The following is a 26,898-nucleotide window of genomic DNA, read 5'->3' as shown; positions in this document are numbered from 1 at the left end:
CTTTCCCCGGGACGTTTCATTCTGTTTCTCTTGGGGCTTCCAAGGGATACAGAATGGAAACAAGCAAGGAAAGTGCGCAGTCGCTGAGCTGCATCAGGACCTGCTGTGGGCCCGACCCTGGGGGTCTCATCATGAGTTTAATCAGGGTGGCTTACGATTTTCCCCCCAATCCTACTGGAGCTGCCAACTTTAGGGAAAGACGCACTAACTTGTCCTCTCTTTTGTAATAAGTGGACTTTGCTTCTCCCCACCCTTCATCTCATGAGGCGGCTATTGGAACAGGACACAAATCCCAAGGGTGGAGACGGTGCGGAGCACCAAGAGAAGATGGTGGTTGCGCCTCTGGCTCCGCTCTCCCACCTCCAGCACATACACTCTCTGCACCTCAGTTTCTTCATGCATAAAACAAGAGGAGGAGCCCTTGAGACTGCTGGGGGTGAGAGATAAGGGGTGTGTGCACAGGAGACATTCTGCATAAAGCCTTCCAAATGCTGTTTCAGTTAGAGGAAACTGACCTCCTCACCTCCTCTCTAGGAGCGGCCCAAATGGCCCCTGACCCAGCGTGGCTCGGTAGCATCCCTCCCTTCGATCCTCTGGGTGCCCTGGCCTCCCTCCTGCTCTTCACACATCCTCCCGGCGCCCTCTGACCCCAGAACCTCAGGGGCGGCTACGGGCTGCACCTGGGTCTCCACGAGGTCATTTCTGACTCCCCACCCAAACTGCACAGTTCGGTCACAGCACTGAACTGCCTGCGGTCACCCCGTTGCTTTGTCTGTGTGTTACAAGGGCAGAAAAGCACTCCTGCTTCTCCTCAAGCCCTGACCACAGAGCCACTCATTTTCCAGAGCCCTCCCAAAGCCCAGGTCTCAACTGCCTGCTTCCCAGCCAGGAGGCTGTGTCTGGGGTGGGGCCAGCCGGCATCTACAATCTTAAATCCCGCCTCGGCCTCCACACAGGTGTGGCTGGCCTGCACCCTGACCCAGAAACAGTGACTCTGGTCTCTGGGGACACAAAGCCGCCATCCCCTCATGAGGGTCTGGCAGAGCTCAGCGTCTGTGTGGGCTCGTTACCCACGGGCACTGGTGTCAGGATCCAGTCTGGGTTAACGTGCTTGGAGGGGTAGCAGGAATAAAGAGACACAGCCAAGAGGAACATCTGTATTTAAAATTCCTCCCCTTCATTCTCTTCTTCAAATGAATCAGTCCCCACTTCCTCATAATCCTTCTCCAGGGCAGCCAGGTCCTCCCGGGCCTCGGAAAACTCGCCTTCTTCCATCCCCTCGCCGACGTACCAGTGCACGAAGGCGCGCTTGGCGTACATGAGGTCGAACTTGTGGTCCAGGCGGGCCCAGGCCTCAGCGATGGCTGTGGTGTTGCTCAGCATGCACACGGCCCGCTGCACTTTGGCCAGGTCTCCCCCGGGGACCACCGTGGGGGGCTGGTAGTTGATGCCCACCTGGGAACAGAGGACCAAAACGTGGTGGTCAGTGGATAACTCAAGCTGGGGCACCCTGGTCATGTAGTGGGGCGAGTACAGGGCAGCAGACCTGGATGTGAAGAGAGGGGATCAGGAGGTGGGGGCAGGCAGGCAGAAGTGCATGCAGAAGAGAAAGCAGAAGTAAGCGGGACTGGGTGGGGAAACTCGAGGGGAGGCCAAGAGCTGGCAGAAATGCTCCTAGGAGATGTAAGCAGACAAGCGAGGGTCCGGAACAGGGGTCAGGCAGGGGGGGTGTGCAGTGCCCGGAGATGGAAGTTACTGTGAATTCACGCCTTCCAGGGGAATTTCAGGTTTTTCTCTTAGTTATGCTGTCCATAGATTTAGGGCAATTTCTCTGCCAAGGGAGAATTTTGCATGCAGGAGTGCATGCTCAGTCCTATCCAACTTTTTGCGATTCCATGGACTGTAGCCTGGCAGGCTCCTCTGTCCATGGGATTCTCCAGGCAAGAATATTAGAGTGGGCAGCCATTTCCTCCTCCAGGGGATCTCCCTAATCCAGATATTGACTCTGGGTCTCCTGCATTGGCAGGCAGATTCTTTATCACTGAGCCACTTGGGAAGCCCCGCCAAGGGTGAAGGGTGTTTAAAAGATCACAGAGATATCCTCAAGCAATAAATAAAGAGGTACAGGGGATTCCCTAGTGGTTCAGTGGTTAAGACTCTGAGCTCCCAGTGGAGGGAGCATGGGTTCGATCCCTGGTTGGGAAACTAAGATCCCACATTCTGTGTGTCCAATAAATAAAATAAAACATTAAATAAATAAATGAAGAGGTGCAAAAGCTTCTGGGGATGGTGTCTGCATCTACCAGGCCCTCTGCCGCTGGGGTGTGAGGCTTCTTGGAGGAAAAGCATGGAAATCTAAGAAAGATTTCCCTGGTGGTCCAGTGGTTAAGAATCCACCTGCCAGTGCAGGAGACATGGGAAGATTCCACACGCCTCGGGACAGCTGACCCGGTGCACCACGACTACTGAGGCTGCATCACAAACGCCATGCTCTGCAGCAAGAGAAGGCACTGCAATGAGAAGCACAGGCGCCACAACTGGAGAGCAGCCCCTGCTCACTGCAACTAGAGAAAAGCCCAGGGACAGCAACGAAGTCCCAGCACAGCCGCAGCTGCTTAATTAAAAGAAAGTCAGTTAAAAAGTCTTGCTGGACAAGTGGATCCCCCAAGTTCTGGCAGCATGGAGGGCCCTCCAAGCTGATCCAGCCCAGCTGAAGGGGGGGCTACCATCCTGGAAATCTCCCTTCTCCCACACACATCCCAAACCAAGAACTCTGGGGACCTGGAAGTGGCCTCAGGTGACCACTGTGACGATACTCATGGGACACTGAGAACCGAGAGCTGCTCCCCAAAGGCCTCTCCTGCCTAGGCCACTGGGTCTTCACTGCCAATCTCTTAAACTCACAGCTTTAAAATACAAGTCCTCTTGAGAGGCAGAGGTGGGAGTGGCATCAGGCTACAGAGCCAAGGCGGCTAACCCAGAATGGTCTACCATTGCTCTTAGACGGAAGCGGCATCCTGGGGGTGGAAGTGATGCTGAGACAGGGGCAGAGGGTCAAAGTGAGGAGGCGAAGGCAGTACCACATCACGTGTCCGCTGGGCCAGCCAGCTGTGCTCTCTCTTCAACAGCAGCACCCCTGGACCCCTGTCAGTGACAAGCATCCTGGGGAGTGTGCTACAGCGTGAAGTTCAACACCATCCACCCCCATGGCATGTGCTTTTCTGAGAAGCAGCTAAAGGTTCTAGCACTGCCTTATCCTTCTGGTCATAACCCCGAACTTCAGCTAGAAGTGGAGGGCTGAGGGGGCTTTCCTGGTCCAGTGGTTACGACTTCGCCTTCCAATGCGGGGGGTGCCAGGTCGACTCCTGGTTGGGGAGCTAAGATCACACATGGCTCATAGTCAAAAAACCAGAAATGTAAAACAGAAGCAGTATTGTGACAAATTCAATAAGGACTTTAAAAAATAAATAAAAGGATGAGACTATGGGGGCATCGCTTTTTTGTTGATTTCTCGACCATCCTTTTTTTGCTTACTTATTTTACTACTTGCTTGTTTTGTTGTTTCTGTTTGAAAGAGAAAATAACAACAACTTGGGGTAAGATCGTGGATGTTTTCACAAGAGTGACCAGAACTGCCACGTTAGGACAGGTGCAGTCCAGGGGAGAGGATTCTGGCCAAAGGTGGGAGCAGAGCCGTGTGGAGACTGCTCACCCATCAGCAGCTCGGCCAAGAGCCTGGCATGCGGTGCCTTGCTTGTGAAAGTCCCCCCAGGGGAAACTGAGACGATGAACTCTGTCTCCAGCAACTGGCACTGCCTCCTCTGGTGTTCGGTAAACCTCTGAATTATTAAAGGCCAGCCGGAGGGGACTAGCTAACGTGAGCGTGGCAGTTGCTGTGACGCTGAGCTCTCATGAGAGGCCCTGGGCAGAGGCAGCTGCCTGTCCAGCCAGGGCAACTCAGAGGGGTGGCTCCCAAGAGCATCCTCGGTCCTGAGAGCCAGGGTCTTCTATTCCCCCACTGACCCACAGAACGCACACCTACAACCAGCTCCCAGCTCACTCCTGCTTAGTGGAAATGTCAGGGCTTCATAATGTAAGTGAATCACAGCCATATAATAACCATAAAATTTCTTATCCTTACCCTAAATTGATGAAAACATACAAGGTGAACAATTTTTCAAAACAAACTGGGGAGAAGGACACATCCTTTGTTAGAGGAGGGAACTGCACCTCTTCTCTGGCAATTGAATAATCCGGTCACTGCATTCTCTGATCTGTGGTCAGATCAGGGCTACCTCCCCCGCCTCGGCCTGATTACCCCACTTGCACACACTGGCCTAAGTTCTCTCCTGCCAGACCTCTGAGAAGCTTGCAGACCATCCGGTGGGATGCCCCTCCCCTCTTCCAGTAACCACGCCCCTCCCAGTCTCTCCAGGCCTAAAGCAAGTGCCTGAACGAATGAATGAATGAATGAGATTAGCATTACACTGACCTATGCCCCTCTCCCCGTGTTGTCCCAAAGCTCCCATGGAACGCGCGTCAGCCCAGGCCCCCAGGCCCCCAGTCCCCACCTTCCTCCCCATCCTCGGTTTCCCTCTGCTTCCCTAGCTGTCTGTCTCCATCGTGTCCCCCGCTCTCACCTTGAAGCCCGTGGGACACCAGTCCACAAACTGGATAGTCCTCTTGGTCTTGATGGCGGCAATGGCGACGTTCACGTCCTTGGGCACCACGTCCCCCCGGTAGAGCATGCAGCAGGCCATGTACTTGCCGTGGCGAGGGTCGCACTTCACCATCTGGCTGTTGGGCTCAAAGCAGGAGCTGGTGATCTCGGCCACGGACAGCTGCTCGTGGTAGGCCTTCTCCGCTGAGATGATGGGCGCGTAGGTGACCAGCGGGAAGTGGATGCGGGGGTAGGGCACCAGGTTGGTCTGGAACTCAGTCAGGTCCACGTTGAGGGCGCCGTCGAAGCGCAGGGAGGCCGTGATGGAGGACACGATCTGGCTGATGAGCCGGTTGAGGTTGGTGTACGTGGGCCGCTCGATGTCCAGGTTGCGCCGGCAGATGTCGTAGATGGCCTCGTTGTCCACCATGAAGGCGCAGTCCGAGTGCTCCAGGGTCGTGTGCGTGGTCAGGATGGAGTTGTAAGGCTCCACCACGGCCGTGGAGACCTGGGGCGCCGGGTAGATGGCAAACTCCAGCTTGGACTTCTTGCCATAGTCCAGGGAGAGCCGCTCCATGAGCAGAGACGTGAAGCCCGAGCCGGTGCCGCCCCCGAAGCTGTGGAAGATGAGGAAGCCCTGCAGGCCCGAGCAGGCATCTGTCTGGGGGAGGGGGACACGGACAAAGCTCTGAGGATACCCGTGTGTGGGCACCGGCAGGTGGCCCTCGCTGTCCGCCCGCTCCATCCCACAACATTTTCAAGTGGGTGAGATCAAACCGTCCTTGAAGAAGTCAGAAAACACATAGGAGCTGCAGCACTCTTGGGAGGAACGGCTAAAATATGGGGCAGCAAACACGCTCTCGCCTCCAGGTCCATGAAGCTTCCAGCCCAGTGGCCTGTTTGGACCAGGAATGAGGTTCCGAAATCACGGTGGTTAAGGACTTTGCCCCTTGTGGACCCCAGCTCCTTGTGCATTTCCCTGGCCCTGTCCTTTGATTCTGTGGGAACTGCAGGCTTACACAGCCCAGCCCGACCTTGCAAGGTGGCTCAGGGTACCAATTTCAGAGAGATAAATGGGTCAGAGACCCTGAGATTTAACATCAACTTTGCCATTTCCCAGCTGTAAATACTCGAGCAAGTTATTGAACCCTCTGGACTCACGTTTCTTCTTAAAGTGTGGACAATAAACACATTCCTCTCATAAATAAGGTTACTGTGATCGTTCAGTGAGAAGTCCTACTGTGCTCAGCAAGGACAGTGAGCTCTCACCAGAACTAAGAGAATTCAAAAGTCATGGAACTTCCCTGCTGGATGTGATCTATGACTGTGTTCAGTTGGATGTTCTGAACTTTGGGGATCGCCCATGACTTTGGGACTGATGACCTCCATGAACTCTGCTCTAAACAGGAAAGGTGAACACGCAAAAACTCGGCACCCTTAGCTCCCAAGTCAAGAGCCCCTGATCAAGCTCGCCTCTCCTCTGTACAGATTAAGAACGGGGCTCAAACAGACAAGTGACTCCCTGAGCTTCCCAGTCAAGCCAACCCAGTTCAGATCTTGACTCAGCCACTTTCTAGCTGGGGGACCCAGACCAAGTCACTGAACCACTCAGGCTCTCTATTTCCCCAGCTGTAAAGTGCAGGCACGAGATCGCCTTTGTATCATTGTTTAGGGGATTAAACAAAGGAACGTATGTGACATTTGTAATAGCATCTGTAAAGTGCTGAACTAGATCAACAGTCTTCCTCTTCTCCTCCAAGTTAAATGCTTTGTTAAGTGAAATAAATTCACCTTTTCAACCTGCTCAAAATAAAACAAAAAAAATACTTTGTTAACCTGTTGCTGCCACCCAGCAAAGAGTTCTGCCTTCCTCACCCCTGGGATTTCTCCCCAACACCACCGCAGAGCATCCGTTTGTGCTACCAGGCACCAGCCTGGAGGGCAGCCCACACGGCCCAGGCGGAGGAAGGGGCGCCAACCCAGCACATGCTGCTTACAGAACACAAGCAGAAATTCCCAAGTCTCAGGAGTTTATCTTGCAGCCGGGGGCCACGTCCTCCCACCAGCCTGTCAACAGTGGCGGGCTCTCCAGCTCTCCACCGTTGCAAACACGTACCAGCTTGCGGATGCGGTCCAACACCAGGTCGATGCTCTCCTTGCCCACCGTGTAGTGGCCCCGGGCGTAGTTGTTAGCTGCATCCTCTTTTCCCGTGATCAGCTGCTCTGGATGGAAGAGGTGACGGTAGGTTCCGGCCCGAACCTCATCTACCGAGAGAGGGCAACCATCAGTCTTACACCTGGTTCCCAGAGGAGAAACCCCCATCCTACAAGAACACTCGACACCCCTATCTACTAAACTCCACTGAGGTGGAACAGACAATCCCAGAATACATCTGCAAGGCTAAGGGAATTCCAGGGGAACACAGGCTCCAATAGAGCAGAAGCCTGGGACTCAAGCAGCAGTGAGAAGCCAGCTGCTCTGCTGGCAGGACCTTAGGGAGCCTTGGGTTTGTTTACAAAGCTGAGCAGATACCAAGGTTGACTGCCTTGTTCCCCTGGATCCCCAAGGCTTCCCTCCAGTTTTTCCTTCATGCTGCAAAATTTACCCCAGAATATAACCACCTTCACTCGCCTCCAGATGCTTCAGGGACACAGGGAAAGATTCAGAATGACCTGCTCCCAGGCTTCCCCGGGACTGTCCCAGCCCTAACCTCCACCTCTGGAGTCAACAATACACATCAGGCATTAGAGATATTTCAGAACGACTTTGAAGCAAAGCTGTGTTCCAGGTTCCAGAAGAGTCCGAGCCCGAGAGTGGTTTCAGTGGCTTGGGGGCTCTGCTCACCTCTTAGGTCCTCCAAAGTGGACACACAGCAGACCAGGGTGCCTCAGGCCCCACCGCCATCCCCTCTCCTCTACAGCGCCCCTCTGCTTCTCCAGCGGAAGCACCCATCTGTGCAGTGGCCCAGGAAGGTCATCTGTCCTTTCTATATTTGTACAAGTGTCCAAAAGGTGGAGGGCCTGGAGTCTGTGGCCCCAGAAACAGTGCTCAGGCCCTAAAGACAGTGCCCAGACATCCCTGGGGACTCATCCATCTTTGCTGGTGAGCAGGCTTTGAAGCTTAGGAAATGCTGATGAAGAGTGTGGACTGACATGGGGGTGCTGTGGGCTTGGCGGTAGGGAGAACAAGAATCCTGCCCGGATACAGGTCAGTACTCCTGTTTCCCTAAGATTCAGACGAGGTTCACTCTAACCTCAATCACCTTGGGCTGTAAGAGAAAGTGCCTGCTGCTATTTTGTCTCATGTGCGAGAGGCTGCAAGGTTACACTGGGCCCACCAGGATGGATTGTAATCACTGCAGAGCTGGAAACATACACTTTGGAAACTGACTATGTGAAGGCTTCTTATAATTTCTGGAATTACTGGTATTTTTGATTCTTAGTATTTAGTGAAAAATCTGTGGCAATTTTGGCCTGCCTCAGCAGTTTTGGGGAGAGAGCATCAGGTTGGAGCTTTAACGGAAGAGCAGAGACCTCTGATCCCCAGTTGAGACCCCGAGACTGGGGAGGGCTCCAGGAACCAAGAGTCACATGGGGTGAGGGTGGGCGTCTGCAGGGTCATCCTTCCACGTAGAGGTCAGCCTCCCAAGCCTCCCCAGACACCAAAGTGGGCCGCAGCACCATGGTGGACCATGGCAGACCATGGTGGACGACGGCCTCTGCAGCCTGGTGCTGCTCCTGAGGAGGATCCTGGACCACACTCACAAGGAGGATCCTGGACCACACTCACCTACCACTGTGGGCTCCAGGTCAACCATGACGGCCCGGGGCACGTGCTTCCCGTTGCCGGTCTCACTGAAGAACGTGGTGAAGGAGTCGTCGTCATGGACCTTGCTGGCCTGGGCGCCAAAGGTGCCATCGGCCTGGATGCCATGCTCCAGGCAGAAGAGCTCCCAGCAGGCATTGCCAATCTGGACTCCAGCCTGGCCCACGTGGACGGATATGCATTCCCGCTGCAGGCAGAGAGCAGGCCAGTCAGAGCCCCAGCCAGCCTCTACCCAGGCCTCTGAGGACGTGTCCCTCCCTGGCACTCGGCAAGCAGGACACCCTGCCCATGCCCAGTAGGCGGGCTCCAGGCCCCACTGCATCTGGATCAAGACTCGGTTCCAAAGAAGAACCCCAGCTCCATGGTTTGCTGTGAGAGTGGCTTTCCATGCTTAATCCTTTGTGTCAAGAAAAGGAGAGAGGGCCAGCTGCACAGATGAAACAGATGAAATTCCCAACCACGGACAGACTCCTGCACCAGTGAAGCCTGCCCAAGGAAGAGCCAGTGAGAACAGCAGAATCCATCCTCGAATCCACCGCCATGCCCGGTACACTGATCATGCTCCTGCATCAGCCAGTCTCCTGGACGCTGTCTCTCACACACACGCACATACTCCCCATCTCCCCATCACAGAGCAGAGAGACACTCACGGGAGGACTGTGTCTTGGAGTCTGTATTATGGGCGTCATTACTGTTTCATGTACAAATGTAGGAATAAGAAAGGGTCAGTACAGGGGCTTCCCTGTGGGTCCCAGCAGTTAAGACTCTGCCCTCCCAATGCAGGGGGCCTGGGTTCAATCCCTGGTCAGGGAATTAGATCCCACATGTTGCAACTCACACCTGGTACAGCCAAATAAATAAATATTTAAAATAAACATTTATTTTTTTTTTAAACAGGATCAGCACATTAGCAGGGAAGGGCTGGGAGGGGACAGGCAAGCCAAGTCTCATCTATGGCCACCATAACCTATTCCCTCACCCATCAGGCCAAGAGCCAAATAAAGCTGACCTTCAGAGGGTCCTTCTCCATGTTATGGTGTGAAGCCACAATTACATGATTGGTTCTGGTACTAACAGCTTGGGATGGGGAGGGGTGCGTGTGTCTGAATGTGTGAAATGATAAATGTGTGGGTGTGCGTTTGTAAGAGTGTGATCGTGAGTGTGCTTGAGAGTGGCAGTGCGAACGCGTATGCAGACATGAGTATGTGTGAGTGTGTTATGGTTCTGTTGGGATGGTGTGCCATCACCCCCCACACCCCTCCAGGGAAGCACTGGCCTCACAAGGAGCCTCTGTGCCCGGGACAGAGCTGGGCCAGGAACCATGTGCCTGGTGTGTGGCCTTCTATTCTTATCCGTGACCCGAGCTGGCATTTTCCAGCTCCAGGGAACCCAAGCGCGGAGTATAGCCTCCAGAGACTGGGGCAGGGCAAGGGGTATGGGACTCCTGGGACCCTGGGGCTCTCCTGGTGTGGGTGTGGGGTGGTCAGAGGCATCAGGACCCGGTGCCCTAATGCTGTTGTGTAAGACGCACGCCGGTCTCTGTGCTGCTTGGCCTCTGGGTGTCACAGAGGCCTGGCCAGGAATACAACCGGCTGTGTTTCCGTGAGCCTGGAGGCCAGGAAAGGGCTTTGCTCACGAATCTTGCCTCTCAAGTTAGGAGCTGTGCTGTGCGGGCTGGGCTGAGTTACATAACCTCCCTGTGTGTGAAAAGCACAAGTCACCACGATCACTTCTGCTATGGTCACCCTTGTCTTCAGCACCATCATTACACATTTTTTTTTCTTCAGCACCATCATTACACATTTTCATCCCTGTAGCCTTCCGCTCCACCTGGAAGATGCACCCGTGGGAAGCCGGAGACCTCAGGCTGCCGCTCCTCTTACAATGAAAGGACTTTGTCTTAGGACTCGACTCAGGCCTGAGGAAGCAGGATCCTTCCCCAAGAACCCCCAAATCCAGCAGCTCCCGACTGGACCACACTTTCTCAGGAAGCCATGGCCTCCTTGGGGGCGGCGCGTGTGAGCGAGGGAACCTGGAGAGGCCCGAAAGGAGCTGGCCCCACATGCTGTCCTGTGGCCCCACCCCCAACTATCTCCAGGCACCCCCTCCCCATGGGTGCTCTGGGCCTTTCTGGAAGGACACAGGGGTATTTCAGGAAGATCAAAGGTGAGAGAAGAAGATGGAAGGATCTGAGGTCCTGAAGACCACCAAGGTGGGGATGTAGATGTTTTCACACCCCTTTAACCTCATGAGAGTCAATACGCCACTCTCCATAGTGGAACTCAGCCTCACACATGGGCACACAACATTCAGGAGGAAGGAGCTGGTTTCCCTGTTAAACTAATTCACAAGAGTAACTGGAGGCATAAGATAGACTCAGAAATAACTGATGGGCCCACAGATGCCTCCAGGGCGGTCTCTCAGCGCCAGTCTCCACCAGCAGAAAGCAGGGCTCCCTGGGGGGTGGGGGTTTCCAGGTCTGGGGCAAGGAACACACAGGATGATCCCCTGTGAGAACCTTCTGGAACACCATGGGGAGCCCAAGAGCACAGAAAGGGCTCAGAAACCATAAGAGGCTCCCTAGGCCAAAGGCGAAACAACTTGAGGGTCAGAAAGAGGAACAGCAGTAGTCAACCGAAACAGGACGGACAGGCAAAAATCCACAAGTCCATGTTGCTACGAAAAAAACCCACGGGAGAGAAACGCACCTACCTATCCAAACAGCCCTGTTGACGAGGGAGAGCACTTCTTTTAACAGAAGACTGTGAGCTAGTCAGGGTGGAAGGAATAATATACTAAGAAATATTGCATACGATAGTTTCTAATTATACAATTGATTTGGACAAGGACTGAAGGGGAACTAGATATTCACAGAGTGCCAAAGAATCACTGTTACTTACAGGTCACAAAGGGAAGTTAACTTCAATGGTTACCGGCCTCTGACCCTGGGATGGATTGTAACCTCTGACCCTGGGATGGATCATGATCTCACGGCAGCGAGAAAATCAATGTAATGCAGTAGGATACACACACCTCCCAGGAAAGCTTCTTGTCAGCCTTAACAAATATTGTATATTAACACATACATATGGAATATAGAAAAATGGTACAGAGAAACCTGTTTGCAAGGCAGGAGTAGAGACCCAGATGTAGAGAATGGACTTGTAGACACAGAGGGGGATGGGAGGATGGGACAAATTGAGAGAGCAGCGTTGATACATACACCCTGCTGCGTGTAAAGTAGGCGGCAATGGAAAGCTGCTGTGCAACCCAGGGCGCTCAGCGCGGGGCTTTGCGATGACCTAGAGGCTGGAATGGGGGTGGGGGAGGGTTCGGGCTGGGAGGGAGGCTCAGGAAGGAGGGGCATACGTGCACACGTAGCTGCTTCAGTTTGCTGTACAGGAGAAACCAACACAACGCAGTAAAGCAATTACACTCCAATAAAAAAATAAAATTTGCTAAAAACTTAAATACTCAGCCTTAATGTATTAAACCCTTTACCAGTAGCTCCCACTTTACGGAAAACACAGGGGTCCAGGGATAAGAGACACTACGAGCACGACTCCACAAGCAGGTAAGTTCTGTAGGGCAACTCACCCGATCTTCTCAACTCATGAAAACCAAAGATGAGGGAGGGACTGACCCACATCAAGGGGGACTTAAGAAACATAACATGCACATGGAGTGGGTGAAGTTTAACTCAATTCTGGTTTGAACAAATCAAAATATTTGGGGGGATAAATAGAGAAACGGATTGATTTTGTTAAGCATGATAATGAAAGTGTAGTTAAGTATCGAAAAGCTCTTATTTTTAAAGTCACTTCTGAAGCATTTAGGGTAAAATGTCATGACATCTACAGCTGACTTGACTTCAACAAGCACAGCAGATAAATGTGGCAGAAAAATAGCAATGATTAAATCTGGACGATGGGCATGCGGGCGACACACTGGCATGCTTCTCTGAAGGGCTGACAGCTCTCATGCTGACAACCCAAACATTAAAGCCAGGAGACAGCGAGGTCTAGGTGAGGCCCCACCGACAAGGGCCATCGACAAGGGCGCATTGACATAGCAACCCATCGACAAGGGCCAGGCCTGTCCTGTCCCTTTCCACTTGGCCATTCATTCAGCTGACAATTACCAAGAGCCCAGTTTGTTGGGCAAACAAGAACTGTAAAGTTACACAAGGGAGAATTTCTTGGCGGTCCAGTGGTTAGGACTCAGGTGCTGTCACTGCTGGGGACAAGAGTCCAATTACTGGTTGGACAACTAAGATCCCACAAACCTCACAGCACAGCCAAAATAAATAAATAAATAAAATAAAGTTATACAAGGAAATCACCAGTGAAATGAAGTTAGGCGAGACCCCCAGTGCTAACATCTGTGCCCCGTTTGCACCTGCCCTGAGGGGACAAGGATCCCACCTGCTCCTCCAGCGACTCTTACTTGTCACCACCCCTCATTCCTGCCTGGAGGTTCTACACAGAAAAGCCAGGAGCAAGTCCAGTGCTGACGGCCTTGGGGGTGGGCTCTCGTGCCCAAGACAGGTAACCAGGGAGTTTTGTGAGCTCAGAGCCTTCAGAAGCTCGAGCCAGGCCGGCCTCACAGGTCATCTAATACGATTCCCAGCCCTTGTTTTACAGATGAAGAGGCTGAGGCTCAGACAGGTAAAGGATAGATTGGGAATTTCACAGGTCTGTAAGGAAAGAGCCTGGGCCGAAATCCAGACCTTCTGACCTCTGCAGAGTCCTCTCCTGGACACTACCCTGGACCCTTGCCTCGTTCTCACTCTGAGCCCACAGGGCCCAGGGGTCATGCCCCCTATGCCCTCATCAGACCCCCAGCCCCTCATCGGCCCCCCACGCCCACAGCGGTTCACCATGCCCGCAGCAGCCCCCGCGCCCACAGCAGCCCCCGCGCCCACAGCAGCCCCCACGCCCACAGCAGCCCCCACGCCCACTGCAGCCCCCACGCCCACTGCAGCCCCCACGCCCACAGCAGCCCCCACGCCCACAGCAGCCCCCACGCCCACTGTAGCCCTCACGCCCACTGCAGCCCCCACGCCCACAGCAGCCCCCATGCCCACTGCAGCCCAAGCCTGACAGCTGAAGCCCAGGAAAGCTCGTACAACACTCCAGACCAGAAAAAGCTCCACTGCAGAGAGAACAGAAGAGAACGGCTCAGTGTGGGCGCCTCAGAAAACAGGCCACCCTTCCTGTGAGAACCAAGACTGTGCTCAGGGCCTGGTGTTGGGGGGGTGGGGAGAGGGGTGTGGGTGAGAGGCTGGTGTGTGCTGAGGAGGGTGCTGTGTGTGCTGGGGGGGGCATGCGGGCTGGTGTGTGTTGAGGCGTGGGGGCGGGCCTGGTGTGTACTGAAGGAGACGGGGATGGTGAGGGGCGGGGCGGGGCTGGTGTGTGCTGAGAGGGAGAGGGGTGCTGACCCAGCAGACGGTATTTACATCAAGTGTTTGCTCCAAACTCATGGCTGGTTCCGATTCCCTCTCTGGCCGGGAGAGCTCAAGCTTTCTCTCTCACTCTGCTCCTCCCCCAGTCTATCTTGACTCTGGGCTCTAGGGCTGACTCCAGCTTGGGCTCGTAGGGCTGACTCCAGCTCTCTGCTCTTGGGACCCTGTGAGAGGAAAGGGGTCCCCTCTCGGCCCAGCATCCCAGGGGTGGAGGTGAGGGAGATGGAGGGATGTAACACGGGAGCTCCCTTCCCCAAGCGGAGTGTGACACCCTACCCAATCCTAGTGCTGAGTGACTACAGAAGTGACTGCTCTATCCGCCCCTGCAGCAGATCTTCAGTCAAGTGCGCAAAAGAGCATCGAGAGGGGCTGGGCCGACTCCTACTCACCCTTCAGCGTGCTCACTGATCGCCCTCTCCTGCTGGAGAGCTGGAAGCCCCCACACCAGCACAGGCCACCTCCCCTTTAGCACTGTATCGCATGTTCCTAGCTAACGGTTCACTGTTTGACTTTCCTGGTGGACAGCAAGGAGCCCCTGTTTTCTTGCCAGATTTCCAGCATCGAGGCTTGAATACAGCACGTGCTCAATAAATTTGGGGGTGACTGGAATGAAAACCTTGCTTAACAAGGAGCGGGTGGCCAGGGCCTGCCAGGCAGTGGACGCTAAAGGAAGCAAAAACAGCTTCTGGCTTGGTTTCCTGGGGGGGAGGACTATTTGCAGGCTGTGTGGAAAATTCAGACAGGCTGGTAGGATCTGGGGCATTTCAGCTGGATTTGGAGCAGGAGAATTTAGGGCAGGTCCCACGGACTGCTTAGGCTGTCTGAAGTGCAGGCTGGTGGAGGCCGTGTGCCCATGACCATCCTCCATGGAGAGGGTGCCCAGCTCTGCAGAACAGTAGGAAAAAATGTGCTCCAGACCTTGACGGTGCTCCACGGCCAGAAATCTCTCCTTGTGTCAACCTTATACGATTTCTATTTTAACATTAATCGTTTCCTTTTCATTTGTTCTCAGAGAACTCAGACCCGCTAATTGCAGTTCTCTGCAGAAGGAGGCTCTGGAGCTTTAAAAATGGTTTTGAAGTAGCACAAGCCAGTAAAACTGGCATATTATCTTGGAAGGGAACTGACAGGCCAGCAGTGAGGGCCAGTGAAAACCCAGGACCAGGCCGCATACCCCGACCACCTGTGTGTCAAGCCACACAGTTGCCTTCAGGAAGCTTACTCCTAGGCCCACGTACTTCCAGTTGTCAGGCTGGGATGAGGAATCATGCCAGGATCCAGGTCAGAGGCAACGGGTGAAAAGTAGAGCCAGGGTTCCCGAGGGATGATTAAAGCAAGGACAACATGGTTCCTGGGAGGCTGCGCCATCTCTTCTCAAAACCCTTCAATCAGATCGCATTTGGACTCAGAGAACAGAGAGCAAGCTGGCGACAGCAGGAACAGAGTCGGCCTCAGTTAACATCAGGTGAGGTCTCAGATGGCGGGCGCCGCAGCTGGGCAACAACAAGGTTCCGCAGGTGGCCTGGGGAGCGGCCAGGCCGGTTGCAGACTCCCGGACTCTCTACACACTACGAGGCCAAAGGCCCTCGAGCTTCAGCCAACAATCAGGTCAGGAGCAGGAGAGAGCAAGCAAGCTGTAATCAGCCACACGTGGTGTCCACTGTCCTCCCGGTCTCTTCCACACGCAGCTCATCACAGAGAAATTCTAACAGGAAGACGCCAACGGGGGACGTAGGCCTCAAAGACCACGGAGAGCACTGTCGGTCCCTGGTGGCCAAAGGCAAGAAGCAGCGGTCCACCCCTTCCCAGAGTGCCACATCCTCCCATCCTCCCACCCAGTACGTGTCAGCTCTTTCCTTCTCAAGTTATTTTAACTTTCCCTCTTCCTTTCAAGGTCACGGAGACGTCCCTCGGAGAGGACAGAGCATCACCCTTGGGCTCTGCGTAGGCCCAACCGAAGCCTGGATGCTTCCTATGGACACGCTGCCTGGGGGCTGGGGGCTCCACCACTGCCCAGAGGACGTGCCTAGGGACCTCAGGGGACCCGTACTTAGTGATGGGCAGGGAGAACAGTGCAGTGGCTGCAGCCCCCGCAGGTGCCGAGCTGGAAGACACGACTGGGCTCTGCAGCGCTCAGCCACACCGCCTGCACAGGGGAGTCTGCAGAGACCTGCGGACGCTAGAAGCAGTGTCCATCTCACCCCAGAACCCTCTGCCCTCTAGCCTCCCAGCTCTGCAGGAAGACAGGCTCTTTGTTGCCTTCTAATGTCAGCTCCCCCCCAGAATGCACAGGCACGCTGCTAACCCAGGAGGAGAGCAGTGAGCAGGCTGTGCTCTAGTCCCCTCTAGAGCCACACTTTCTCTGAGGCCTGGAGTCACTGACACCGAGTCAGGTGTCACAGCCTTGGCTCCCAGGAGAACTGCTTGCCAGAGGGACCCTGGGAGCAGACTGGGAAGCTCAGTTACAGGGTTAGTTATAAAATCCTCACTTAGAACCTAAGAAATGCTGAGCCCATCCTTGACATGGGCAGCCTTCCCAGCCCTCCAGAGGGGAGTCCAGACACTTGGGGAAGGAAAGTCCTTTCTGCACCAGTGGGACTTTGAGGCTGGGTGTGCCGGGGTGTCATCCTAGGGTTTTAGGAACAAGTCAAGGGATTTTTAAAAAGAGATTCTGAAACTGGGTTGTTTGTAGTGATGTGAATAAACCTAGAGTCTGTCATAGAGTGAAGTAAGTCACAAGAACAAATATCGTATATTAATGCATACATGTGGAATCTAGAAAAATGGTACAGATGAACCTATTTGCAGGGCAAGGATAGGATGCAGACATAGAGAACAGACATGTGAGCATGGGGGTGGGGGGAGGATGGGACAAATGGAGAGCGCAGCCCTAACATATGCACCCCACCATACGCAAAACAGACAGCTAGGGGGAAGCTGCTGAGCTCAGCTCGGTGGGATGGAAGATGGGGGAGGGTGGGGGAAGGGGGGAGGGAGGCTCAAGAGGGAGGGGATATATATACGCATATAGCTGATTCATGTTGTTGTACATCAGAAACTAACACAACATTGACAAGCAATTACACTCCAAAAAAAGGAAAAAAAGAGGTTCTGTGAGTGCGAAATAGTGAACCGAAAAAACGTCTTCCCATCAAGACAGTGCTGTCCATGTATATAAATGCTCCAAATAGAACCTGTCACATAAAATGCAGTGTTTCAAAACAAAGAGTCTCTTTCCAAAACATTCAGCCATGGATTTTCAGTTAAATATCTTTCAGATTCTTTAGCATACTTAAAACAAGGTTTTTACTTTACATTTTTTGATTTACTAGCTATTTTCAGAAACCTGCCTATTGAGTGCATGTTGAAGTCTGTTCGGAGAGCTGGATTTGGGTCCTGGGATCCCCTCTAAGACTCACTGCAGCTTTTAGGTGAGAATTAGAACATGTAAGAGGCAGCACTCTGAAAATTACACAGCACTAGCTATGTGCTGGGTATTATAAATATTAAATATCAGATCTTGAGTAAGCTGCCTGGGATGTGGTTCAGAATAACAGGGAGGAAGGGGAGGGGGAGTGAATGGAGTAAGACCCATCATTAAGTAGATAATTGTTGAAACTGGTTGAGGCATACACAGGGCTTCATTATAATGCGCTCATTTTGCATATGCTTGGGTTTCTCTGCAATGAAAAGGTTAAAATAGTAAAGCTAGGTGGAGCTTTGAAAATTTGAACCATAACCCCTCTTCATTTTGGAGATGAGATAAACTACTTCAGAGAGATTAAGTGACTTGAAGTCACAAAGCTAGCTGCAAAGCCAGGAGCCAAAAACTCCAGAAACTCCTGGCTCTGGGCTCCCTGTGACCCCTGGCCTTGGGCAGGCGCCGACTCCTCTGGCCCCTGTCCCAGTACTCCCTAGGAGCCTGCTCTGGGGAGCAGGCCTGGAGCTGGAATGGGCAGAGCCGGGACAGAGCCAGGGGCCCTGGGCACTTTCCAGAATGAGGAGAAGGGCGGCTCTCACCTGTCCTGCTGGCCACTGACACTGGCGGAAGAGTGCCAGCACAGCCTGACCTTGGCCTGCCAGTCAAGCTGACGCCACCCCTCCCCCACCCAATCTTGCCACCTTCCCGGAGCCCCAGACAGCGGGGCCTCCAGTCCACGAGATTTCTGGGTTCTCTGTGTTTTGAGGCATCGGAGTGAAGCGGACTGACAGCAAATTTTACCCACCCCAGGGCTCAGGGGGCGAGGGGAGGGCCTCCGGCTGGTGGGACTGCAGCGCTGGGAGAGAACCTCTCCAGCAAGTAAGATCCCAGTCCGGGAGGAGAGGGAGACAGACAGATGGGGCGGGCGCCGCGACCAGGATAGGAAAGGAAAGAAGCGGGTCTGAAACGCTGTGTGCCAAAGTCCTTTGGGTTTGACCCGCTTGAAAAACTGGGAAGCTGGAAGCAGGTGCCAGGGCCTGGGAAGCTGAGCTGGAGGTGGAAGTGTCCCAGACCCAAGCCAGATGGCCTGGAGGGTGGGAAAGAAGGAAGCCTCCAGCGTGGGGTGTGTGGCCCTAAGTCCCCTGACCTTTGGAGCTCTGTCACACTTGGTTGGTGGGACCTGACCCAGTGCCCGCCGCAGCCCCCACCCCCAAGTCGGGAATCCCCGGCCTGCCTGCCCAACCCCCACCCCGCCGGCCCCGGGCCCCCCACCGGGTCCCTGAGTTGCCCCACGGCGATGTCTCAGAACCTAACCTCTTCTGCGCAGGCGGCCCCTGGTCCCCCTCCCCTCACCTGCGTGCACAAATCTCCCTTTAGGCGCAACTCGCCCCAGTCTCTACTTTCTCTCTAGGAAAAGGCCACTGACGCCAGGTGGGTGTCCCCCCCGCCCCCGCGTGCGAGGGTATGAACCCCTCGACCTTGAACTGACACCCCTAGGAGACTTCGAGCTCCAGGGATCCAAAGCGCTAGCTGTCAGCCGCGGAGGAGAGAGGCTCTGGGGTGGGCGCTGCCACTCTTGTCCCTCCCCATCCCCGGCCCAGCGCCCCCAGCACCCCGGACCCGCAGGCTCACCATCGCGGCAGCTCCAGTAGCCCGTTCGCTCCCTCCTGGGCCTGCCCACCCCAACTGCTCCAGATACAGCCGCCTCCGCTGTTGTGACACCGGGAGGGAGGGCGCCGGGGACAGACATACTGGGCCAGCAGCTGCCCTGCAGCATCACAGAGCCGGGAGGGAGGGACCGGACAGGTCACAATCGCTCCGCCCCACCGGCCCTCCGGCGGCTCAGTCTCCGCGAGGGGAGCAGCGCGAGAGGGTAGGGTGAGGGGCTGGTTCCTGCACTATGCTCTGTACCGGTCATACTTTGTGACCCCAGCCGCCCAGGAAGGAAATGGAAAGTGCTCTTTGAGTAAGTGTTCACGCTCCCAAACTTTGATCCTCTTCCTGCGGCAGGAAAGGCAACTGGTTGGGGTTCGTTGTGCGCAGACACCACCAACCCAGGAGGGGGCGGCAGGGTGGGAGCCGGACTCTCCGTGGGAGGGACAGGCTCCAAGCTCAGCTCTGGGGCTGCTCACCGCCTCGGGTCTGAAGCCCTTGCACCTGCCCCAGGCTGGCCTGGCTGTTGGGGGATTCACTGAGATAATGGTGAGACCCCCGCCCCAGGAGGTACTTATCAGTGCGTCTCTGTTCCCGCTTCTACTCCCCTGTCCCTGGACACCACCCCTCCACCATTATTTTCAAGTCTCTTTCTCCATCCATTTATCATCTCTCCCTCTTCCTACTTTAAAGCCCAGAATGTGCAGAACAACCTCAGGATTTCAGCTGCCTCTTTGCTCTGCCTCTTTGCTAAGACCTTCTTGGGGGCTGCAAGTGATATGGAAGGGCCAAGGGCCTTGCCCCACTCCCCTGGGTTGGGGGTGTTAGGGTGGGGACAATGGGTCTGGCCCTCTCTTCACATTTCAGATTTTGGCTGTGCGATTGATTACACTTCCCTTGCTTCCCCTCCTCCCCTCCCCAGTTTAGTTGTAAGCCTTGCAAACTTCCCCACCAGAGTCCAAACTGAGCTGAGACGGTAAGGCACTCCTGTCTCTTTTCCAGCTCTCTTCAGGCCCCGCCCACCAAACCCCGAGTGACTCCAGGCAAATCCACAGCTTTTCTGCAAGGTGCCACCACACAGAGCTGTCCTGGCAGGACATGATGACTCTCCAAGTGTCCCAGCACACAGATCCACCTTCCCTTCCTGACTGTCTATCTCCGGCTGGTGGAGAGTGAGAATGTGATTTTGTAGCAATTTGTTCTGCTGAGCATCCATTGCTATGTTGTCCGACCTGTACTGCGAGTTTCTGGAGGACAGATGGCAGGACATGTGTCTTATTGAACATTTATTTATTTGGCTGAAGTGGGTCTTAGTTGTGACATGTGGATCCAGTTCCCTGACCGGGGATCGAACCTGGGCCCTGAGCATTGGGAGCTCAGAGTGTTAGCCACTGGACCACCAGGGAAGTCCTCCGGGGGCACATGTCTTAATCATCTTTGTATTTTAGAGCATCTCAGACAATGCTTTACACACTGATACATACAGTGCTTGATAAATTATGAATTGAATTGTCTATAAAGATCCTGAAAATTGAGAATCATAATTAAACTAACTGCCAAGCACATGGTAAATGCTCAATAAAGGATGATGACTATCATTAACTATGTATTTATTTCTCTTTGAAACTCCCATAGATCACTGATCACTTTATCACTCCCATGACATTTATCACTCTTCACTTTGGAATCTTTTTTTCAATATTTATTTATTTGGATCTTCATTACAGCATGTGGGATCTAGCCCCTCGACTAGGGATCACACCTGAGCCCCCTTGCATTGATAGCGTAGTGTTTTAGCCACTGGACCACCAGGGAAGTCCCTACTTTGGATTCTTGGTATGTATATATATATATATATGTACATGTGTTTATTTCTACAAAACTGGATGGAACACCTTGAAGTCTGGGGTGTTATTCATCTCGGTGCTCTCTCTCTCTCACAAGTAGCTAGTCAAGTGCCTCAAAGATGCACAATAAACACTGCTGAGTAAATTGATTTTTTGAGTTTTCTTTGAAATTACCAAATAAGTTCTGAACAAGTTCTTAATGTTTGGGGGGTAAACATGATAATGACAATACTGGTGATTATGATGGTATTCAGCAGCCTTCATCATGATGATTCCTTGACCCTAAGATCTTTCACCTTTATGAGGTTAAGGGTTGGCAGGAGCCATGTCTATGCCATAAATGCTGAACATGGCATCTTTTGATTCCAGGGAGATAAAAAGAAGGGTAGCTGGCATACACTGAATTGCGTCCGCTCTCCCTCACAACTGATTTGTTGAAGCCTTAACCCTCAATGTGGCTCTATTTGGAGATGGGTCCTTGGGGCCTTTAGGGAGGTAATTAAGGTTAAATGAAGTCATAAGAGTGGTACCCTGATCCAGTAGGATTCATGGCCTTATAAGAGGAAGAGACACCAGGAGTGTATGCACAGAGGGAGGCTGTCCAAGAAGGTGGCCATTGGCAAGCCAGGAGCAGAGGCTTCACCAGAAATGGACTATGAGTTTAGACTTCCAGTCTCCAGAACTGTGAGAGAATTTCTGTTGTTTAAGCCACCTAGTGTGTGGCATCTTAGAAGACTAACATAGTAGCTTGAGTCTTAAAAGTAAAAAACATCGACTTTTTGGTTTTTAAGTCCTCTGTTTCACAACTATTGGGTCTGGGGCAACCTGGATCCCACCTGCATTCTATGTCTTTCTCCCTGAGTAGAAGTTTGGAATGAAAGCAGGAGCTGTGTTTTCAGTCCCTCTGATGGTTAATTTTGTGTGTCAGCTTGACTGGGCCATGGGACACCCAGACATTCAGTCAGGCATTATTCCGGGTGTGTTTGTGAAGGTGTTTCTGAATGAGATGAACATCTGAATCGGTAAACTGAGTAAAGCAGATTGTCCTCCCCATTGGATGAGGTGGGCCTCATCCAATAAGCTGAAGATTTGAATTAAATGAAAGGGCTGAGTAAGAGGGACCAGCTGCCTGCCTGGCTGCTGAGCTGAGACCCTGGTCTTCTCCTGCCTTGATCTGGAGCTCACACCAGCAGCTCTCCTGGATCCAACTTAAAGACTTTGTCTTCGGCTCCATGATCATGCAAGCCAGCTCCCTATTTTCTCTCTCTCTGTGTATGTGTGTCTCCTATGGGTTCTATTTCTTTGGAGAACCCTAATACGGTGCCCCTTTTTGCAGATGGAAAAACTGAAATCAGATACAGGCTGTTCACAGAGAAGAGCAATGTTGCTCTTGACAGTTCGGAACTTCCCTGCTCCCTGTAGAGATTTTTAAAAATTAGCCTCAAAAGCAGGTGATTTGGACCCAACTAGGATCCAGCATTTCGTTCTTGTAAAAAGAGTGAAGTAGGGACTTCCCTGGTGGTCCTTTGATTAAGAATCTGCCTTCCAATGCAGAGGATGTTGGTTTGATCCATGGTTGGGGAACTAAGATCCCACATGCCACAGGGGACTAAACCCAGTACGCCACAACTAGAGAGGAGTCTGCGTGCCACAATGAAAGATCCCACATGTGGCAACTAGGACCTGATGCAGCCAAGCATAAATAAATAATAATAAAGAAAAGATGGAGTTTACTTTGCCAAGGGGAGACCAGAGCCTGGAGGAAGACCTGTACCTTCCAGGCACCCACGCTGCTAGGGGATGCTCGAGGTTCCAGGAGGAAACTGTATTTTATAATAGGTTTATCTAGCTTTAGGCACTTGCCACATGGACTTAACTCTGGTGATGGGTGATTGCCTGCCTGAAGACCTCTTGCATTTGATTGCTGGGCTCCCTGCTTGTGTCCCAGCCCTGCAGGTGCTGAAAGGGCAGGGGCGCTGATGGCCACAGAATCGCAGGCGCACTGGTTCCCCTCTGAGGGCTGACCGCTGCACAAAGGTGGAGGCACACAGCCCAGGCAGCCCCGCTCCCAGGCGAGTCCCCTCCTAAACCCACCGTGGAGGAGGGTCTGGGTGGCCTTGTTTCAAGCAGGGGACAGCAGCGTTTTCCTGACGGTTCTGATTTCTCCCCTGCTCCCTGCCTGCCAGCTGGCTGACGTCAGAAGAGGGAGCTTTCAACGCATTTACTCCCACGGTGTTGCCTTTGATCCTGGCTAAGCTCAGCTTCCTGGGTGGGAGCCGGTGGTGGGGGCAGCCCTTTAGGCCCTCACCTGCCAATCACAGGAAATGAGATGGAGGGGACAGGAGGCAGTGGGCACTTAGAGCTGGGGGTCAAGGGCTGACAGGTGACATGCAGAGAACACTGAGCTCAGGGGATGAAGGAAAACTCGCCTGCTTCACAAATAGGGGCAAGCTGGTCAGAGGCCAGTGGACGCCTGCCCTCACCCACCTAAGGCTCTGTTACTGACCCTGTGACCACCTCCTGCAGCTGCCAGTCCTATTAAAAACACCAAACGGGCAGCACCACAGGAAAGATAAGGCGGTCAGGTCAGTGTCTCCCCTCAGGCCTTGGTGTTCTGCATGCAGTTGATGCTTCACTTTCAGAAGGACTGCTGGGTTCTCTTGTTTTCCAGAAATTTCACAGAATGCTATGGGTATCACAGAGATCCAGGCTTTCTCGACCATACCCTGCTGGTATGTTAAAAGAGCTGGAAAACAGCTCTCACCATCCACATCATAAATCCACTTTAGAAAACTATCTCAGGAAAAATAACCATGTCATTTCATGGCCTTTGCACAGTCTGTTCAGAGCTGTTGTTTACACTAGCAAAAAGTCGGAAAGAACTAGAAGGGCCAGCACACCAGCAGGAAGGATTATGTGGCTGCTAAGAGGAGAACTTGGAACCTCGACTGTCACCTCGTTTGGAATAAGGGTCTTTGTAGGTGTGATTAAGATCTCAAGACGAGAGCACCTGGATTAGGGTGCTTCCTAAATCCAGCAACATTAAACGAGATGGAAAAGGATAAGACATAGCAACACAGAATGCGATAAGGCAGGGGTGGGAGACATTCGGCCACAAGTGCAGGGACACCAGGAACCCCCAGAGGCTGGAGGACACAGGAAGATCCTCTCCAGGGCCATTGGAGAGAGACGCCTTGACTGCGGACTTCCAGCCTCCAGAGCTACGAGAGTAAGCTTCTATGGTCTGAAGCCCCCCGGCTCCTGGTCGTTTGCTTCAGCAACCCCAGGAAACAAATGTGTATAGTGGAGAAGCAGTAATGCTGAAAACTGAACGGATAGTAAGAACGTAGCAAGCACTAGATACACGTTTATGACATACAATATGCTCGCGTATGGAAGAGAATGTAGAGAAGATGTTGCTTTCATGCATTTTTTTTTTTTTTTAGTAAGGTTGTTTGAATGAACACATTTCATGTCTTACAAATATAATGAGTAATGTGGCCTGTTCACAACCCTGAAAATACAGGTCTGGTCACCCCGTGTGGCAGGACAGCCACCCCAGGACCAAGCTGCTTTCCACTCTGGAATCTTGACCCCAGCATGCCACCTCACAGATCCGCCACTAAACTCTGAGTGTCCTCCCACACCTGCTTCCCTGAGACAGAGTAACCCCCTCTCGGGCCACAGTCCCCTGCCTGTGTCTTTACCAGATACTCTCACAAACCCCATCACCTCCCCACTCTCCAGCCCCACCTTCCACAAGCCCGAAGAAAAAGGTGAGGCAAACAGCATGTCATTTCTTGACCTAGTCCTGATTAAACAGCCCCAAGAAAGTGTTAACCTGCATTTGCCTATGTAACAAGACGCAGATCCCTCAGGGACCATTAGTCTTACTTAATCCAACTAAACGTGCCCATATGCAAAGTCCATGTCTATTTAACCTACTTCATGCACCTATTTCAAATATTTTAAGTGGATTTTATCAAAAAGACTTAACCATCCTATAATAAGAAATCTTTTGTAGTACTTTAAATACTCCATTCCCTGAATCATTTAACACCTTCCATGGAGGAGGAAATGGCAACCCACTCCAGTATTCTTGCCTGGAGAATCCCATGGATAGGGGAGCCTGGCAGGCTACAGTCCATGGGGTCTCAAAGAGCTGGACATGACTTAGCCACTACACAGATATAGAAAACAAACTAATGATTATCAAAGGAGAAGTGTGATGGGACAAATTATGTGTATGGGATTAAGAGATTAAAAACTCCTATTTATAAAACAGCAACAAGTTTATATTGTATCAGATAAAGAATTATAGCCATTATTGTACAACAACATTTGGTAGAGTATAATCTGTAAAATACTGAATCACTGTGCTGTACACCTGAAACTAGGATAATATTGTAAACCTACTGTAATTAAAAATAAAAAAATAAAAAAAACCCACCTTCCAGTCTTTTTAGTAGACTTTTGCTCATGTGACACAAAAGTATCATAAAGAAAATAAGGCAGAAAAATTTTATCCCCATGTTTAAGGTAAGAAAATAGAGACCTATTCCCCTTATATGTGGAAACTAAGAAGAAATGACACAAATAAACTTACTTACAAAACAGGAAGAGACTTAGAAAACAAACTTATGGTTGCTGAGGGGGAAGGGACAGTTCAGAACTTTGGGGAGGTCATGTACACCCTGTTGTATTTAAAATGGATAACCAATAAAGACTTACTTATAGCACATGGAACTCTGCTCAATGTTACATGCCAGCCTGGATGGGAGGGGGGTTTGGGTGAGAACAGATACATGTATATGTATGGCTGAATGCCTTCACTGTTCACCTGAAACTTCCACAACATTGTTAATCAGCTGTACCTCAATATAAAATATTTTTGGCATTAAAAAAAAACAAAAAACAAAAAACAAAATAGAGACCTAAAGATTAAACGACTTTTGCAAAGTTACAGAGCAATTTAGCAGCAGAGTCAGCATCTCTTTATAGGGAGAGATTGCTTAACTTTTCTGCCGTCAATCAACGTTGATGCTACTGTTAATGTGACTTTTCTCTAAAAGGATTTCTGCAAAAATCCTTTGGTTTTTCAACCAAGTCTCCAAATATTACCTGATGTTTGTCAGTCCCTATCTCAGATGGTAGAAAAGGTATGTGAAAAGTTTCAGAGGTGCTTGAAAAAGAGGAGCTTGGCAACAGTGTGAAATGAGAGCTGGGGGTCAGTATTAAAATTAGAAGTGGGTCATAAAACCCAGCCCTGCCAGGTCGCCTGGGGAGGGACAGCGGCTCTGGTGGCCCCAACCCCTCGTCTACATCAGCCTTTCTGCCAGGCTACCCACCCGCCCACTGACTGCAAGGCCCTTCTGCCAGCCTGCAGTTCAGCCAGCTAATATTCTCCTGAACAAACCTCGTCTGCAGCCACTTTTTCACAGGTTCTCGAGTACTGGGGTTACCAAGAGGGCTGGATGTTTGAAAGATAAAACAGAAAAAAAAAAAAACCCACCAACATTACAGTGGTTATCTCAGAGGCATAGGATCTCAAGTCCCAAATTCGCTTTTATACAATTTTTTAAATTTATAAAATATATCAGTCAGTTCAGTTCAGTCACTCAGTCGTGTCCGACTCTCTGTGACCTCATGAATTGCAGCACGCCAGGCCTCCCTGTCCATCACCAACTCCCGGAGTTCACCCAAACTCACGTGCATCAAGTCAGTGATGCCATCCAGCCATCTCATCCTCTGTCGTCCCCTTCTCCTCCTGCCCCTAATCCGTCCCAGTATCAGGGTCTTTTCCAATGAGTCAACTCTTCACATGAGGTGGCCAAAGTACTGGAGTTTCAGCCTCAGCATCAGTCCTTCCAATGAACACCTAGGACGGGTCTCCTTTAGGATGGACTGGTTGGATCTCCTTGCAGTCCAAGGGACTCTCAAGAGTCTTCTGCAACACCACAGTTCAAAAGCATCCATTCTTCAGCGCTCAGTTTTCTTCACAGTCCAACTCTCACATCCATACATGAC

General features: G+C 52.2%; 1 protein-coding gene and 1 long non-coding RNA gene across 3 annotated transcripts; one reads left to right on the top strand and one right to left on the bottom strand.

Moving 5' to 3' along the window:
* Positions 1-1,143: 1,143 nt before the first annotated feature.
* On the bottom strand, positions 1,144-19,162 carry TUBA8 (tubulin alpha 8). 2 transcript variants are annotated; one of them, XM_069581607.1, is made up of 5 exons: positions 19,004-19,162; positions 8,451-8,673; positions 6,777-6,925; positions 4,641-5,321; positions 1,144-1,455 (listed from the first exon to the last, which is right to left on the bottom strand). In XM_069581607.1, the coding sequence occupies exons 1-5, from the start codon at positions 19,004-19,006 to the stop codon at positions 1,162-1,164; spliced, it is 1,350 nt and encodes a 449-aa protein (XP_069437708.1). In that variant the 5' UTR covers positions 19,007-19,162; the 3' UTR covers positions 1,144-1,161. The 2 variants fall into 2 exon arrangements, with proteins under 2 accessions (XP_069437708.1, XP_069437709.1); XM_069581608.1 differs by lacking the exon at positions 19,004-19,162 and adding an exon at positions 11,387-11,576.
* LOC138436092 (uncharacterized) lies at positions 19,147-20,626 on the top strand. Its single transcript, XR_011255330.1, has 2 exons — positions 19,147-19,337; positions 20,027-20,626. It is a non-coding gene; the product is annotated as an uncharacterized lncRNA (long non-coding RNA).
* The last annotated feature ends 6,272 nt before the right edge of the window (positions 20,627-26,898 follow it).

This window comes from Ovis canadensis, chromosome 3 (genome assembly GCF_042477335.2).
Source record: "Ovis canadensis isolate MfBH-ARS-UI-01 breed Bighorn chromosome 3, ARS-UI_OviCan_v2, whole genome shotgun sequence".
Classification (NCBI taxonomy): domain Eukaryota; kingdom Metazoa; phylum Chordata; class Mammalia; order Artiodactyla; family Bovidae; genus Ovis; species Ovis canadensis.
Note: the sequence above shows the minus strand (reverse complement) of the source record. Positions and strands in the feature narration are given on the sequence as shown.

What these genes read in the sequence shown, in the direction of transcription:
- TUBA8 (XM_069581607.1), bottom strand. An exon ending in CCTGGAGCCCACAGTGGTAG is followed by an intron (nt 6,926 to 8,450) that starts GTGAGTGTGGTC and finishes CTCTCTCGGTAG; the next exon opens with ATGAGGTTCGGGCCGGAACC. An exon ending in TGGACCGCATCCGCAAGCTG is followed by an intron (nt 5,322 to 6,776) that starts GTACGTGTTTGC and finishes CCCCTCCCCCAG; the next exon opens with ACAGATGCCTGCTCGGGCCT.